Raw genomic sequence first — 17,179 nt, 5'->3', positions numbered from 1 at the left:
CCCAACATAATATCCCCAAAATCTGCACTAGTCATCAGCAGTAACTTTACACACTCACAACCTCTGTTGAGCTGCCTCTTTGTTCCCATCCTGCAGTCAGCCCCTATTTCACCCTGCAAACCCCCTCTGACCCGCCCCGATCTGGCGCCGTGGCCAAACCAGCTCTGTTTACCCCCAGAGATAGCTGGGCTGAAATCTAACGCCCTGGCTCGGTTGCCCGCCGCAGGGACCACAGCACTTTCCAGCTGTGTCCGCAGTTCATAAAGGTGGTTTCTGCGGTTATTTCACCAGCCTCTTTGCTTCCAGCGAGACCGGGATGTAGAAATTCACCTGTGGGGTAAATACCTTAAATAAATAGTGCTTTCACCTTCCAAACAGGGTTTCCCAGCTGGTGGTGATGCCAGTTATGGAGCAGGGCCATGCTGCCCGTGCATGCGTGCTGCTTGGCTTGGGATCCCCCTCCTTCTCCTCATTTCCAGCTTGCTGCAGCAGAGCCATAAAATCAGGCAGAACCTTCAACAGCGTTTCCAAGAAATGAATGCAAGCAGCAAAAATTGGGCTGGAAAACAAAATCCATCCTGCTTCCTTCACATGGAAGGAAGTTCATGGGAGCAGCCTGCTCTGTGCAGCCTCAGACGGAGTCCCATAAATCAACATATTAGTAGGTCCTGCTTCTCTGAGCCAAGCTGTGCATGGGAGCCCATACAGAGCAGAAGGGCATGGTGATACAGCCGAGGACAGAAATGCTGGGAGATGTTTTCCTTGCCGCGCTGGAGCACAATCTCTCTCTCTCCATGCTGCACAGCAGAGGATCCAGGTTTTGCCCTGGTCCTTGGGGCTTGGTCCCCAGGGATGGCAAAGAAAGTTTTTCCTGGGCAGTGGATCCCTGCAGCTTTCCAGGCTCTGGGAGAATTCAGCCAACAACAGCAACAACATTTGTGCTCCCTTTTCTCACTCCCCACTGAGTACTCTCTAGCCAGGAGCTTACTTCGACCCTCACCACTTTCTCCAGAGCCCTGGAAGTCAGATGTTTTTCCCTGGAGCCACCAGGCTTGGTGCCAACTTGAAACCCCTTCTGCTAGAAGACATTCCCTGCATCGTCCCCCTCCCAAGTGCCCCCCGAGCAACAGCACAGCCTCAGGAGCTGCCAGCTCGCAGAGATGTACTGGCTGCTCGCTTGCCCACAAATATCTCTAATTCACAAGTAAAGCAGGTTAATTTGAGTCGCTGCAGTTCGTAATAGCCTGACAGCTCCCTAGGGGCCCCAATAAAGCTAAGGTTTACACCATCATCAGACTTGCAGTTCATCGTAATGCTCTGTAGACCCTTTAAATAGAGTGGTTTGGCCAAGACATGGCTAGTCCTGTGCTCAAAGACAGAAGTGTGGCCAAAAAAAGTGACTGCTGAACAACCAAAGGGGTTTCCAAGACCGCTTCACTGAAATACTTTCAATCCAGATGACATGTAAAAGGTGGCTCCTTTTTAAAAAGAAGGTACCCTTCCCTTCCTTTAAGAAAAGAAAGCTCACAAGGAACATGCTCTGACGTCTTATAAGTCCTTCACCAGCACAAAAAGTAGAAGCAGTAAGTTTGTACAGTAATTGCATAAGAACAGGTACCCGAGTTTAGGCTTGTAGAGTCAGTTCTGCCACACCCGAAGCATATTTATTTAAAACACGACAGCCTTGACTGCAAGGACTCACTAGCACACAAGAAAATAAAAAAAAAATTTCCCCACAATTCTCTCTTTTTTTTTTTTTTGTCTTGTTGGTAAACTTCAAATCCTTTTTTGTGTTCTGTGTGCACAGTTTTCCCCTGCTCCGGGCAAGTGCCAGCGGGTCTCGGGAGCTTCTTCTGCAGACACAAACTGGGGACTGATGAGTTTCAGGGAGGAAGCCAAAGGAGGCTGAGGAGCCCTGAAGGACAGAAAATAGGTACCTGATGTGGAGCCCTTGCTGTGGAGTGAGGAACATCCCCTCTCAGCAGTAGCCAGGGATCTGAACAAAACTAAACCTGCTCTATCCAAATTGAGGAGAGCAGGGAATTGCTCAAGGCTTCTCAGACTGACCTGCTCTGTCATGGTGGTTGCAGGAGGTTCCCATGGGACAGCACAGAGAGAACATCATGGGACTTGCAGGGGACAGAATGAAGCAGAATGATCTTCAATTTTAAGTAGCCAGGGAGGTCGCCAAGGCAGCTGTCTGGCTAGGCTCATGAGCAGCAATGGGAATGGCAGTGAAAGCGTTTAGTGTCTTGCCTGATGAAGCTGCGTCATTCCCACCAGGGGCATGTGATGTGCAGAAGGCTCAAGAGGAGACTAATTTTTTTCCTGGTCCTGTCACATGCTGTAGGTCAAGGTAATAATGCAGGGGTGAATCCCATACGTAACAAAACTGGTATCTGTTGACTCTCATGGCTGATGTTTTGGAACAATAATCCATATTTGTCTCCCTGGATACGGAGAGCTAAATGACAACTTGGATTAGCCCTGCACAGCCTTGCCCTGAGGACTTGTCATTGTTGATGAGCAAACCACTACCTCTGCTATTGAGATCCTCTGCTTCAAAATCCCTCGCGGGCAGAATATAGGATATTGTCTAAGCGTCAGCTGTGAAAAACCACTTCCCTTTCCGGTTCTACACAGGGCAGGCAATCAGCTCATCCATCTTGGGCGAGAAAGCCAGCTATTTAAAACGCGGTCACCCAAGCTCCCCCGATGCAGGCACAGGCTGCTGCCCTAGTTAGGAGCTCCTCGGCACAGGGCAAATTAGATCATCGTAACGTAATATGGGATATGGGAACGATCAGCACAAATGCTGTGACCTTGACCGCAGTGATGGGAAGAGCAGCATTTCACTGGACACCAACCCTACACCCTTATTCCCAGCACACTCCGATGCCCCTTGAGCTTTTTTAAGCTGCCCTTTGGCTTTTGTTCTCCACTTCATTTACTTTTGATGCAGGAATTTGAGACCTGGCCAAAAATGGTATTTTTAGAAAGGTGGTCACTGATTTTTTTTCTAGCAAAGTTCAGCTGCAGGCAAGGAAGAGCACAATCCTGCACTGCTTGGGACCTGCTCTAGGGGAGCACAAGGCAGGTTAACAGAGAACCAGCTCATCTCTCCTGGGGAGTACCAAAACCACAGGGTTCTGTGCCATCTTGTATTATCCATACTCATGAATCCCCATATTGCCAGGATAACAGACACAGGAGAATAACTGTCACCTCAGAGCTGTCCAATGAGAAAAAAAACCAACACCACACTCCAAGATCCAATAAACAAACTGTATCACTGAAGGGACACTTTGACTTGCAAAGAAAATGGCCCACAATTCTCAACCAAGGGGATCAAATGCTGACTGGGGCAATCAAACATTGATAGTGCCATCTCCATCCTGGGAGATACTCAAAGCTTTCCCTGATAAGGCACTGAGTAACCAGGTCTAACTCCAAAGCTTTTAGTGGGGTTACACTAGAGACCTTCAATTGTCCCTTCCGATCTAAACTGTCTTACTGATTTACGGGACTAGGCCCCGATTTGGGGTTTTTTGACAGGAGAAGACAGTAGGTAGCAGGAAAAAGATCAAAGAAGCCCTACACAAGAACATGCTTGGCAAAGAGCTTGGTTTGCTGTTGTGTTTTAGCCTCACAGAAGAGATGGCTACTGCCAAAGCTGCTGCCAAAGCTACTTTGGGTTCTCCATCCTGCTGGAGAAAGGAAGATACACAGAAAGCAAATCCAGAGAGGAATGCTCCTCAGGAGGGGAAAGATGCTGGATTTGGCAGGCACAACCCACACCCTGGTGCTTGCCAGGGAGCTGATGAACAGTTCATTAGATCTTCTCTGGGTCAGAGATTCAGAGTTAAAAAACAAGCACAGGCTAAGTCTGAAATCACTTTATTGAAAGATTTCATACAATAGTTAGTAGCAAAAACATTCAAGTATCATACAGCAACACCCCAGACAAGCTCCTTACACACCTCCGCTTCAGGCCGATTCATGTACAAACAGCCACTGTCTCCACAGCTTTCCAGAGCCACGCGCAACTTTTTACCATGTCAGCAAGTTTCAGCACAGCACGGGGAGCAGAGTCTGTCTTTACATCAAATAAGATTAGCTAGGACTCTGAATTTTCCCTGTGAAAGGCCCTGGAGGTCTGTTGAGAATGCTGTTTGCAACATAAGGCATTGCTCCCACCCACCCCAGCTCATACAAAGCACTGACTGAAAGCCTGTAACAAAATATTTTGCCAATAAAAATCTTTTAGAAAACTAGTATTAAAAAACTGCTATATATATATATAACATAAAACTATCAAAAAGTGACTGTGCCAATTTCCCCTTTACAGAAATAGTATTCTTAAAAAAAAATAACCACATTACATTAGACATTCACACAATGTACAACATATTGCATCTTCCTGAAATCCTGTGCAGCAGAAGCCCGATACAGTGCCTGGAGAGTTACAAGACAGACCAGTAGCTCCCCTTTAGTTCTGCTGTCTCTACAGCAGCTGCCAAGAATTTGGCTATTGCAGTTTTAGGATTTAGAAAGCAGAAAGCTGCAAGATGGCAAACCAAGTATTTGGAAATCAGTACCATTCCTTCTCAATAAGGAGAAAAAACACATCACAGGAATCTCTTGTTTAAAAGGATATTGCATATTACTTGTTGCTGGAGTCAGTGAGACAATAGTTTTGACTGTTTTTATGTCAGCTTTTATTTGCAGAGTAAGCACTTCATGGGCCAGAGGTACCTGCAACATCTTTCAGTGATTTCTGATCTAATAAGAACATACAGCCAAGCCACGGAAGCAAATAAAACCATCTTGGCTGGCTTTGTTTCATGAAAAAACACTGTAAGACACAGGGTTGTCAGCCTGCTGCCTGGAAATAATTAACATTGATTGTTCCCCAATTCAGTTTCCAGCAACCTGGAAGGTGTTGCACAGCAGAGCAATCACTACCTTGCCCCCTACTTTTCCAGGCACAAGACCCAAAGCTCTTGCAGCCTTTATACACAGCTGTGCAGGAGAGGAGCTGAATCCCCAGGGACTGAAGGTACTGCTGTGTGGGAAACCCACTCTGTATTTGGTGACTTCATCTTCCCAAATAACTCTCCAAGAACTTAGTAAGTCTCTGCGTAACCTTGGAGGATACCAGGAGTGGGCTTCGCATTTGAGGCTGTACAATTCGATGGCTTCCTTTTTAAGAAAACAGCAGTTACCCAGACACAGTTAGCACAAGAATTTTGTTTTGTTAGGGGGGATTTTTGTTTGCTTTCTTTAACAGAGAGCTGGCAACAGCCAGAGCCCCCCCCTGCACAAAGCGCACAAAGTTATCTCCAGCTAGAGGTCCTAGAGCATAAAGCCCTTTCTCCTGAGTGCATTCATAGGTGAATGGGTCAACATCTATGGGATTCCTCTTTGGACTGACTGGTTGGCCACTGTCCATCACCAAGTCAATGCCATTATTTGGCAGAAAGGAGAGGTTGGGGTTTGAGCCAGTTAGAACAAGAGCCATGGAAATTTTATAGACTTTCTGATAGCCATTCTTGTCTTGAAAGATACATTTCTTGTCCTTGCCAAAGGATAGCACATGATGTTCAGGAAGGCTAACGTAACACTCATAGGGCCCAGCACAAGCAGCTGACTGTTCTTTCATCATCTGATGGACTTTGTGGTATTCGGGGTACATCATTTTGGGGAGCTGATTAAATATAAGACCTGGATCAGTCACTCGTCTCCGAAAAACATGGATTACTGGAATATTGCAATGGTGAGCAAAGAGAATTGCATCAGCAGCTGTCAGACCAGCACCTACAATCAAGACTGGATCTGACATGATGCCAATGCTGTTGTTCTTCACTGCTTCCTCTAGGGCAGACAGCTGGTGATGAACATAGGAAAGGTTCTCTCCCCTGACACCAAGCCAAGTAGGACTATCGTATGTTCCTGTAGCTAAGACCACATTCTCTGCATAGACAGAGAAGGGCTCTTTATCACCTTTCACAGTTTTGAAGAATCCATCCACCTGAAAGACCTCTGTACTTTTCTCATTGAAATTCCAGAGCGAGTCACAATCCTCCTGCAGATCTTTCTGTACGTGGTTGGAGACGCTCTCTGCACTTACTTTCCTCACAGAGGTCACAACAGTACCACATCTGAAATTCTTCTGCAGTCCTTTCCTCACCACATAGTGTTGATAATATTGAGCAATGTCTTCTGCCGTGGCTCGATTGTTTCTGAGGCCTCTGTAATATAGTACAAACAAAGGTCAAGCAGCAGTTAAGTAAGAGACAGAAATTTCTCCCCTCTTCCACTGAATCTATCCTAGAGCCATCTACCCTGGCAGCACCAGGGATGATTTATATAGTTTCCCTGACTTCAGTTATTCCTGGTATTTAGAGCTAATACTCAGGTCCACAAGCTGTTGGACAGAGGAGCTTTTTCTAGCATGAATCCCAAAATCCCATCCCCAAGAACATGGTTGTTCATTTATGCCTTCCTCTTGCATCTTGCTTCCATTTCACTTTTAACTCCTGGACTTCTTAAGATTACCCATCTCAAGAGCAGAAGCACCTCATAGACTGCACAGCAGCTGGGATGATTGTACTTGTCATTAGAGACAGCAGCGGTAGACACAGAAGTCAGATGACCATGCCTTTTCCCAGCTTTGTGCAGAACTCATGGTCACTGTGATCCATCTCCCCAGTGAGTGTTGAGAAGGACACATTCCGAGCAGCACTGCAATTTCACCTGTATCACTGAATGCAGAATGGACTTGTACTGGGGCGTGGAGGGTGTCCTTTCTTTCACTAGAATCACCCATAACAGATGGGCAGCTACACTCAAGAAGACTACCCCAGGTTCCCAAATAACATCTGACTGTTTGCACCATAGCTATCTTACCTTCTCTTTTGCTTTAGCCAGTCTTTGAATGGGAGATCCGGGAGTCCCATCCATTCACCTCTGCTCAGGGTAACCATAGAGCCCTCGATAGACTGGAACAAGAAACACAGTAAAATAACTTTCAGTTATTTAATGTAAAAGTGAAATGCAATTTTGTCATGTTTCAATACAGCACTGATCATAAAATCAGTGATTTCCTCTGATTTGCTGTCATGGATTAAACTATTTAGGTTCTCCAAAAAGAACAACAGGCTGGAAATATAAATGTATAAATGCCTCTCATGCCTTTTTTTTTTTTTTAAACTTCTGCTTGTCTGTATACATAAAAGCAAACGTGGCTGACTGGCATAGAAGAACTTTTGCCTCTCCAGTCAACGCATTTGGCTATATCACAACATGCAGACCTAAGCAGTTAGGTTTCAATTCACATACATGCCAGGCACCTCCAGGAGCATTTCTGCCAAGGACCAGGTGGGGGATGGCTCTGTCAGTCTCATGCCACCAAGTGAGGACAGATTCTGCTGTTCCACCAAAGTCTGTGTCTGGACGCTGAAGGGTATCAAACAAAAGAGCCACAGGGCTGTGGGATCGTCCCTCCAAGCCTTCAGAGAGATACTCCAAATCCTAAAGGAAGACAGATCAGATGCTCAAAATGCGTGTCCTGCCAGGCAGCAGACATCTTGTTACTCCCAGAGTGGTTTTGGCGTTCTGTGAAGCTCATTCACTGGAACAAAGACACTGTTACTGCCTGAGGACTACCTCAAGAAACAGCAGCAATGCTGGCATCTCATAAAAGGGAGATCTGGGCAACTAAAAGTACTTTGCCTAAGGCTCATTCTGTCTGTGTGCTTTGAAGTCAAATGAGGTTATCATGTACACCCCTAGGATGCTTTACTATGATGTTATACTGTTTCTCTTTACACAAACCTGGTCCAAAATAGAGACATCTGGTGCCTCTTCAAGTTTCCTCTGAAGAATGGGATGAGGATGAAGAGAGTCTCTTTTGAAGTAAGGGATGTAGCCTGACAGCAAATATGAAAGACAGATTCCTGAAGGTCCATTCCCTAAAAGAAAAGACACAATTGAGAAGAATTTATAGTCCTGCAGATAGAGCAGACCCTTGAGTAGTGCTTCTAATACCCAGACCAATTCAAAGTGTGTGAGACTGCTGTTGACACAGGGGACTTTCTATTCCAGGTTGACTACTGACCTATTGGATGGAGTTGGGGAAATCGTTTTACCATCATGTCTCCCCTTCTCCTGCCCAGTTACACCTATTTGCATTGCAAGGTCTTCAGAACTTGCTGAAGAGACATTGGGCTAAAGCCAGAGGATAACATCGCCTGAAGTCTCTAGCATGCTGATGAATTGAATTATTGCTCATTAACTTCTTCAAAGGTTTGGAAACTAGTCACATACTGACTGGGGGCCTCAGTTCTCCTGGATGCACATTTCACACCACTACTGAGTATTTCATCACACACAGGATACAGAGTAAGTCCACAAAAAAAGAGTGACTATTGAACTGAAGGGCAAACAGCTCAGCTCAGTAAGAAATCCCATCTAATAAGGGATATCTGGCAATAGCAGTTTTGACTAACAGGTCTTGAGGACACTTTTAAACGTCCTCAAATGGGAACCAGCCCTACCATGGTACTGCAGGGACCGCGTTAAGGAAAAAAGTCTCTGCCATGCCAAGGCAATCCCCCAGAACATAGCACTTCAAACAGACTGCTGGATGACTAAACTCCTCCTGCTGATGACCCGCCAGCCACTGGAAAAAAAACTTGATATATGTGACTCAAAGCCCAGTGAGAGCAGGCCGTGGAAAGTTTTCACATGGCTGTTGTCCAGCATGTTTAATGTTTCACAGTGTCCGCATAACGGTGTCAGCTTCTCTGTCTGCTCAGGCTCTGCTGCTCACCAGAATGTGACTAACCCCCATCACACAGCGCAGTGACGATGCAGGGGTGGAGAGCTGAAGTGACACAGCAGCCTGTGTTGACACAGTGCCCGTGCCACACGCGTGAGCGACTGCAGCAAAGGCTGCTCCTCGGGGATTTGGCAGAGGGAGGCTGGGGCTGCAGAGCTAAGAGTGAGCTGAGCAATGTGAAGGGCAGCACTTGCCACAGCTGGGGTCAAAGTCTGCTGTGCTGAGCAAGGACAGCTTCAGCTCGGTATCTGGAATATTCCACTTGCAGGAAACTTATCCAAAAGCAACAGAAATTAAAAGCAAACTAAGCTACAGTAAAATATAACACTCTTCAGCTTACTACTTTGCTTTAGCAAGTACAAGCCAAACTTAGTGCACAACACTTAGCAACACACACTGAGGATTTACTCTGAGCCACATTTCCATTTGATATGGATGGTCACAAGTACAGCTGCCTCTGGGGCTCAAACTATTCTCAAAGGCAACTGCTTTCCTGAGGCTGCTGGGGAGCCCACAGCCTCCCTGCAGCAGGGCCTGGGGAAGCAGCTGGAACCTTGTGTGTGACATCCAGCTGCACTGAAACAGCTGAGCCAGCCACTTCAATCCAACAGCCTCTTCACAGCTCACATCTTCACACCGGCGCTTCCCAGGCTTTAACGACATCTCCACACTGGATCCCTGTAGAATTGCACTACGGATGTCCAAAAATATCCTCCCTCCCACCTCAAGACTCGTACAACTGGGCAGTGGAAAGTCACCCTCATACTAGACACTGCTGGTAGCAGTGTCCTTGTCGAACTCACTGCTAGCAAGGACGAAGTGTGATTTATGCAGTGCACTAACTTTGGACTAGCTCTCTCGGGGGCTATGAATTAGATGGCAGATAAGGAAGGAACCCAGCTCTGTGCGGCATTTAAACACATGCTCAGATGAACAGGGTCCAGCACCTGCACTGGAGCATGGCTCACAATGGGTCATGGAGGGGAAGGCGCCGACCTCACGACTTGTGTTTTGCTCCAAAAATCACTTCGCATCACAAAGCTCCCCTCTTAAAAGGGAGACACAACAGTTACTACATAACCTGCTTTCTGAACTGGCAGAAATACCACAGCATTTTACGATTCTATTAAATCTGCGCAAAATCAGTGTAGCTGACTTGCATTTTAAAAGAATTCTGTGAAATATTTCAAGAAACTTTAACAGCATCTGGAGCACTTTTTAAACACGCATAATGGGGGGATGGGGGAAAGATCACACAAACCCACCTCGAATTCAAGCACTGCAGATAGTCAACTCACTGTGAAATTATTATCTATAGTGAAAAGATTTCAAACCCTTCTAAATATCCAGAGAAAAAACAGGCCCAGCTGAACTGATGCCCAAAAGGTTATCAACATTACTATTTAAAAAAATAAAAGAAAAAAAAAGAAATAGAGGTATGCGTCCCAGTTTGTCAAATACCTGGTTCCCTACTTCCTGCAACTCTTAGTGATCTTTCTCTTCGTACTAGACAAAGTTTGGCTGCCAGGGAAAGGATGCAGACACGGTGGCCAGGCACTTCTTGTTTGAGTAAGGACACATGGAACAAAAGCTGAAAACGGTACCAACAGCACGAGAGAACACAGTAATGCTGGCAGGAGAAAACTTACCTATGATGACAACGGGCAGTGGCTTGAACCCACTCTTATTGTGGGGTCTAGTCAATAATGCATGCATCTTCCCGTCTGGAAGCATTTAGGTCCTGGAGTCTACCTGTTAAGATAAATCAGTTTTGAATTATTTGCCTTTTTGACAAAAAAATCCATTACTTTCTACAAACGCAGGTTAATCTAAAGTATTATCCTGCCATTGCAGACCATCACGTTACACTTCTCCACTTGGGACAGGCCTACTGATCTTTTCCTCCTCTTGCCCCCAGAGCCAAAGCATGATTCCGTGATTATACTCCATCAAAAAAAACCCAAAGAGAGAACCCTTATCTTTCTTCCACACATGTATTCCAGTCCCTCCAGAAAGCTGGCAACTTCAGCAATCCTCTGACTACAGTAACTGAAGTGTTGCAGCTTGTTAATGAAAACTTCATTTCTGCCTGTAATGTACAGAAAATTGTCATAATTATCATGAGCACCTCATACTCTTTAAAGCAAGTTGTGCTTTTACTGATAATTAGAACAAACCTCACTCAAGACTTCTGCCCAAAGCCTGGAAGTCTCCTAGCTGCATTTTCAAATATGTACCACCCATTGCTACAGGGTTGTTTTTTTTGAGAAGTACCAGTTTAGTTCCTGAGCCTTCTTTGTACCTTTTCCAGAAAACAGAGTTCTAGATTTGAACAAGTAAATAACAACAAGTCTTTAAACAAAATATACATCATTATCTTGGAGACTAAGGTGTCATTACAGTGGAATTTACAAAACTAATCGAACTATTACACAGACATTCAATGAATAGCTCATTTGCCATTCCTGCAGGAATCCTAATCTGTCAAATACTGACTTCTTTCATTTTCCAGGGAACTCAACTATACTGTCACTAATCTAAAGAAGTTAAAAATATATTTTTACCCCAATAATCATGAAATTTTTCAAATTCAGCATAAGCTTTTAAGCTTTTATCTACAGAGATACAGTCTTTTATAAAACCATTATTGCCATTTTGGTAAGCTAAGTGAAAAAGCACTGAATGGCATGTCTTCTTTTAGTAGGGCACGCTCTCCACACTCTAGTCAAGTGCAGAAAGATCTTTGGCGAGTGCACTGCCACTTCCATAAGGTCTGGCACATCACTGCCTTTGACACAGGTATTGCAGCAAATGCCATCCTACAAATGTAATGCTCCACTTTAAGCCTGACATTTACATCACCAGCAACTACAGTAACGCAGTAAGCCCCTGGAGATTGAATGAGCAGAGAGAAAAACACAGGTGATTTTAGGATTTGCAGAATTCCAGGCTTCTAGAGGAATCTTTTAAGTGCATTTTCCTGCAAGAATGTGACAATTCTCACATTCACCAATACACAGCCACTGCTGGGCTAGACGGAGCTATTCCAAGAAGACTGAGTTCATCTAAGCAGAGAGGTACATAATAAGACTTACAAGTTGAATTCAAAACTAGCAGCTTTGTCCAAATTTTTAGACCACAGTGTAGTAACACTTACTGGTCACCTGTTACCACTTAACTAAGCAGTAGCCTAAGACTTTCGTGCATTTTGCCTGACCAGGCAAGAACCAATAAAAAGACATAATGGTCATGCTTTCTAATTCAAATAATTTCAAGCATCTACCTTTGAATCTCAATTAAACTGGGAACCTTGAAAGTTTCCTTGAAATCTGGCTCACTTCAAAGGTAGATGCACACACTACAGAAGATGAACACTTGTTGTGTCTATACTGAGGCATGCACCAACCCCTTAAGGCATATTAAACCCACCCCTGCTAGCTGCAGGGGCACAGCCTAAGGGCTGTGAAATGTCGTAGGTTCTGCCACATGAACCAAAACCTGCACCGCCTTCAGCAGATTGTTGAGGAAATTCACCCCCAAATAATTCCCCACCACAAAGCTCCAGAGCTGCAATCGGTAGAATTCAGCACTAGCACCTGAGATGGCCAGAGACACCAAAGGAACAAGCGCTGATGTGACCAGTAAGGTATTCCCTCAAACCAGCTAAACCACAGCACCTGTCTGAAGGTTAGCAGCAGTTTCTTCTGCCGTGATAATAAAGAAATCCTTCTCCATGGCTGTACTACACAGGACAACAAGTTCTCATTAGTTTTTCCTAACACAGAGTGCACATCTTGTTTCTATGCAACTATTGGGAGTCTGGAAGAGGAAGCAAGATTTCTGGAAGTGATTTTCCAGGTTTCTGCTCCATAGCAGCCTGCAGCAGCATTCACAGAGACTGTATGCACTCTGTAGACAGTGGTAACCCAGGAACATGGGATTTTTCCTGGAAGCAAGGACTGCTGAACCAACCCAGTACAGCACATGGCAACAGTTCGAGGAGAGCAGCAAAACCCACATACACATAACGAGCCTGTGAGCCCATTTGTAAGACCTGGGAGCAAAGTCATGCCATTGTGTGCCAGCATTTTTTCTGGGGGAGGCTGAAGGGGACAAAAAAGGCACAAGACAGTAGAAGTCAGCCTGGCAGGCCTGTTTGCACCAGAGAAAGGTTGCCTTGGCTCCTGGCCCTTGCACTAGCCACCCTACCCCACCCTGATAGAGAGCAAAGCCGGCAGCCACGGGCTCAGTGATAACGCTGTCCTCATTTCACACTCCTCCTCCATTCTGTACCTTCTGACACGTGAAAAAGAAGCATTTGCTGGAGCTAATGTAAACCCTAATGGCTAGAGAAACACAATTGTTATTCTGATGGAACTACCAGATCCATGCATGTATGTGGCCATTCTTAGCCATGGTTTTATTCAGGATCGGGTTCACAAAAGCCCAGAATGATCACTCTAGTGCTACACGCTTTGTTTCCTGAAGTTTTAACACTGGACAATTCTATCAAGATTAACCATCAGAGATGCTTCTGTTTGTCCTCGCATGTCTCTTCTAATGGGGAAAGTCCATTCCACATCTTATAGCTGCCATCTCTATAATTTCTAATTAATAGTTTTTTTAGTAGAAAATGAACCAGGTTGTGATATTCCCACCCCATAGGCTAAATGTTTGACTTTGGGGGTAAAACTCAGAATATCTCAGGCATTTCTTTCAGGCCAAACAATCACTTTTCCTGCTGCTATAAGTAAAGGTGGATTACTTTAACTTTTTTTTTTTTTCCCCCAATCTTAGAATCAAGGGACCACATATACCTTGGTAACCTGTACAACTAACACAGTGTAGCAGATGAAAGCCTGTTCTAGCAGAAGCTATTGGAAAGCACACAGGACACTGAAGTCTATTTCAAATCTATGCAGAACTAGTAAGCAGCAAGAGAAAGCCCGAGCTAGCAAGAAACCCAAGACTGCTCTTCTCACCCTCCTTTTACACAGACTAGGCTGCCGGGCACCCACACTCGGTCAACTCAGTGACACTGATCCCTGTTCTGGCTCCTGCTTCAGGCTTCCTACTTTAAATGGATGTCTCTTTCCTCCTCCTCATTTGGCTCCACAATTTATCTCCTCGCTGCTTCCAAAGCATTTCAGTGTCTGTGTGACCTTACATAATTGTTCTGGCTTGGAAAAGCACCCAGCTCATTCCAGGCCAAACTCCGCATACCTTCCTGACACAGCCTCCAGCCTGGAGGGACTATCATTCACACAGAGCTGGTCAGTGCGGCCCCCAGGAGTTCCAGGCTGCACAACTGAAACAGGTTTTAAGTAAAAGAAGCAGCAAAGGTGCATTTAGCAAGGCATTGACACTAAATGGTCTTTAGCAGAAATGAAAAGCCAAGTTACATCGGCCACAGGCGAGTAGCTCTCCCTGTAATATCAATGAGACCTTTGCTCGGGTGAGGGCCACCAGGTGCAGCCTGTGCAGCACACGGGGAGAGTTCAAGAGAGCAGGGCAGTCAGTGCATATAAATAACGGAAGAGTCTGAAAGAGCTACCATGACACTCGGGTTTCCACAAGAGCAATGCTCATACAAAAGCAACAGTTTTCTTCAGCTTCCTTACTTCATCAACTCATTCACTTCACCAGCATTTTTTAAAATTTAATTCATTGCTGCTTTTAAAAAACAAATCTCAATAGCTTTTACATTTTATACTTGCCTACAAGTTTTAGAAGCTTGTTCCCCCCATGCACAGGTGCACTATCACTCCTACATGCCAGGCCAGTGACCCTATGAACACAATTAAAGTATGTCAAAAAATATTCACCTTTATGGTACATAAAAAAATGACCCCAGCTGTGCAATATTCAGACAGCAATGTTACAGCGTGCCAGAGCTCTCAACGTGTACTTGTAGCCTCCCTACCTTTAGCAGCAGGTCCGATGAGAAGTGTGAGCTTTAGGAAAATGACTGTACAGCCAGCAAAGCCAACCAAAGCACAAAACTCGACTCCTGCCTCTGCTCTAGGACAGCTGTTTAAATATAGTAGGCTCCCAGCACTAAGAGGGGAGAGGAGGAGCTGAAATGAATGGAGGCGGAGCAAGGAAAAGTCTTATAAGCATGAGTCAGCAGAAATACTCCCCTTCCCGCCTGTGAATGAGCGAGGGATGTTCAGCTGGTGACGTCACCACAGCAAAAGAAGGCTTAGAGGAGCTATGCATGGCATGAGTCCTGCATTGAGCAAATACCTTCAATTTTAACCCTTGGCACAAATTAAAACCTGAGGCTTCATAAAATGCAGTGCTTCCTGTGGCAGAACTGGGGTTTTACTCTGTATTTTAAAGAAAAACTGCCAGTTATAATTACAGGTGGGAACAAAAGTGATAGAATAGCACTGCGCGCTTGTTCTAAATCTAGTGATCTTTTTGGCCACAAAAGGGCAAGAAAATGTGATGACTTTCATCCTACTTTGGACATTTTGTGGTTTTACTTTCACCTTTTTATATTATATAGTGGATCTTAAAATGTAGACTTCAGTTTATATTTTTTTCTTCAGTGAGAAAAAGGCTTATAAACCTGCTGCACAGTAGCTGTACAATGAGTCAGACTGCTTCCTGTAAAACTTACAACATACCAGGATTTTAATCCAAGGTGTCTTACTCAATCAGTGGAATAATTGATCAAGCTTGCTAAATTTAAAGTGCCCTTAACAAATCAAATAAATTTGTGCCAAAGCATTCAGTTCAAGTAGTAAATACTGCATATTTTTATCTCTGAGGCCATCTATTTTGGAATGACTATCTCCAGGGAATCAAGCAGACAGCTGATAGCCTGTTAAAATGTGTACTTTCAACCATGTGATATAAAAAAAACACCACAGTTCATGAAAAGGAATTCTATTCTCTCACAACCCACGTCAAAGTAAGATACTTTATAATCTACTTTAATTTCACCAGAATAAATTGTTTTAATAAATATGAAGCCATTGTTTTGGCTTTAAATTTAGCTAGCAGTGATTTCTCTGAAAATCTGACTCAGTAAATACTTGGTTTTCTAAGTTCTCTTTCAACTCGTCTGGGCTTTTATCCATGGTGGCATTTGCACAGAACTCTCAAATAACTCATACTGATTTTTTTTTGACAGAAGCAAAGGCTTTTATATGCATTATCCAGATATTTAATTGCTGGTAACAAACGTATCCATATCAGTCAAGGAAAAATTAAGCTTCCAGAGAAACTAAGGCATTTGTTCAGTTAGGTGACTTCACACTGTCATGTTACTAGGTTTTTCAAAAGTATTTTCAATGTATTGCAGTGTTGCATGTCAAACATTTTAGAACAAAGATGTTTGAGACCATAGTTGCTCATAGCATAGATACAAGAGGAAAAAATATAATGGTTTTGCAGGCTTTATAAGCAGTAAAATCAGGGATAGTTCTTATTTGTGCAAGCCTGCAGAAAAATAGTTGTCTATGTACAAGAGGAGATCCTCTCCATTTCCCACTAGAGAGTCTAGTTTTCCAAATTCTATTACTTCTGTAAATAAAGCCAGGATGTCTTTCCAAAACCACAAGCTCTGTCATATTTTTGCATACAGTACAATTACTTACAGGAAAACGTTCACATACAACAATAACCCAGTGTCCTTTATTGGCTTGTACAAGAAGACCATTGAATACAGCAATTTGGGGGCTGCTTCTTTATAGATATTCCAACAAACACATCACATGGAATAGATACCAGTGTTACTGTTTCTCCTCGTGTACCTTGTCTGGAAACAAATAATTCAGCTGAACACTTTATCTGCACAAGCTTTCCAGAAGAGGAAGTAATTGTGCAATCTGCACTCGGCCTGGCAGCCAGCCTTTGACCTACAAATTTATACGATTCTCTTATATTTTCTTCCTGATTTATTTCAAGCAGTATCATTCAGATTAGTTAATTGTCCAAGTAAAAAGCTTACCTACAGATTTCCAGCGTGACTCTGCACTATCTCTACTCACAGCTGTCAGAGCATGCAGCTGACTAACAACAGCTTCTTTCTTTGCACAGACTGACAAAAACATTTCACTGGTGCTCAGATTTAAGGGTCTTTAGAGGGCTTCAGATTTTTACAGAAAAAAAAAAACCTCCGCTAAACTACTAGTCTGTAGGCTATTCACTGAGGTGTATTGCACTATACTCCAGCTGAGATCTGAGGAATCCACATCTCTATCACACAGGCTACAAATAGATTTGTCAGACTTAAGTGGAAACTGTACATAAAATGAATGATTTTCAAGGGTTTCTCCTCTGAACTCTCCTTTAAACTTTTTCCTTTTAAAAATAAAATAAAGCTTA

At 44.1% G+C, this 17,179-nt stretch overlaps 1 protein-coding gene across 3 annotated transcripts; it reads right to left on the bottom strand.

The window, feature by feature from the left end:
- Positions 1–4,178: 4,178 nt before the first annotated feature.
- Positions 4,179–14,891, bottom strand: OSGIN1 (oxidative stress induced growth inhibitor 1). 3 transcript variants are annotated; one of them, XM_014942501.1, is made up of 7 exons: positions 14,766–14,886; positions 14,560–14,630; positions 10,492–10,594; positions 7,837–7,973; positions 7,342–7,533; positions 6,910–7,001; positions 4,179–6,251 (listed from the first exon to the last, which is right to left on the bottom strand). In XM_014942501.1, exons 3-7 carry the CDS (start codon positions 10,574–10,576, stop codon positions 5,258–5,260), a joined length of 1,500 nt encoding a protein of 499 aa, XP_014797987.1. In that variant the 5' UTR covers positions 10,577–10,594; positions 14,560–14,630; positions 14,766–14,886; the 3' UTR covers positions 4,179–5,257. The 3 variants fall into 3 exon arrangements, with proteins under 3 accessions (XP_014797987.1, XP_014797986.1, XP_014797988.1); XM_014942500.1 differs by lacking the exon at positions 14,560–14,630 and having other exon boundaries at positions 14,766–14,891; XM_014942502.1 differs by lacking the exons at positions 14,560–14,630; positions 14,766–14,886 and adding an exon at positions 14,668–14,698.
- Between the last annotated feature and the right edge of the window lie 2,288 nt (positions 14,892–17,179).

This window comes from Calidris pugnax, unplaced genomic scaffold (genome assembly GCF_001431845.1).
Source record: "Calidris pugnax isolate Ruff unplaced genomic scaffold, ASM143184v1 scaffold28, whole genome shotgun sequence".
In the NCBI taxonomy this organism is placed as follows: domain Eukaryota; kingdom Metazoa; phylum Chordata; class Aves; order Charadriiformes; family Scolopacidae; genus Calidris; species Calidris pugnax.
This window is presented reverse-complemented; position numbering and strand designations above follow the sequence as displayed.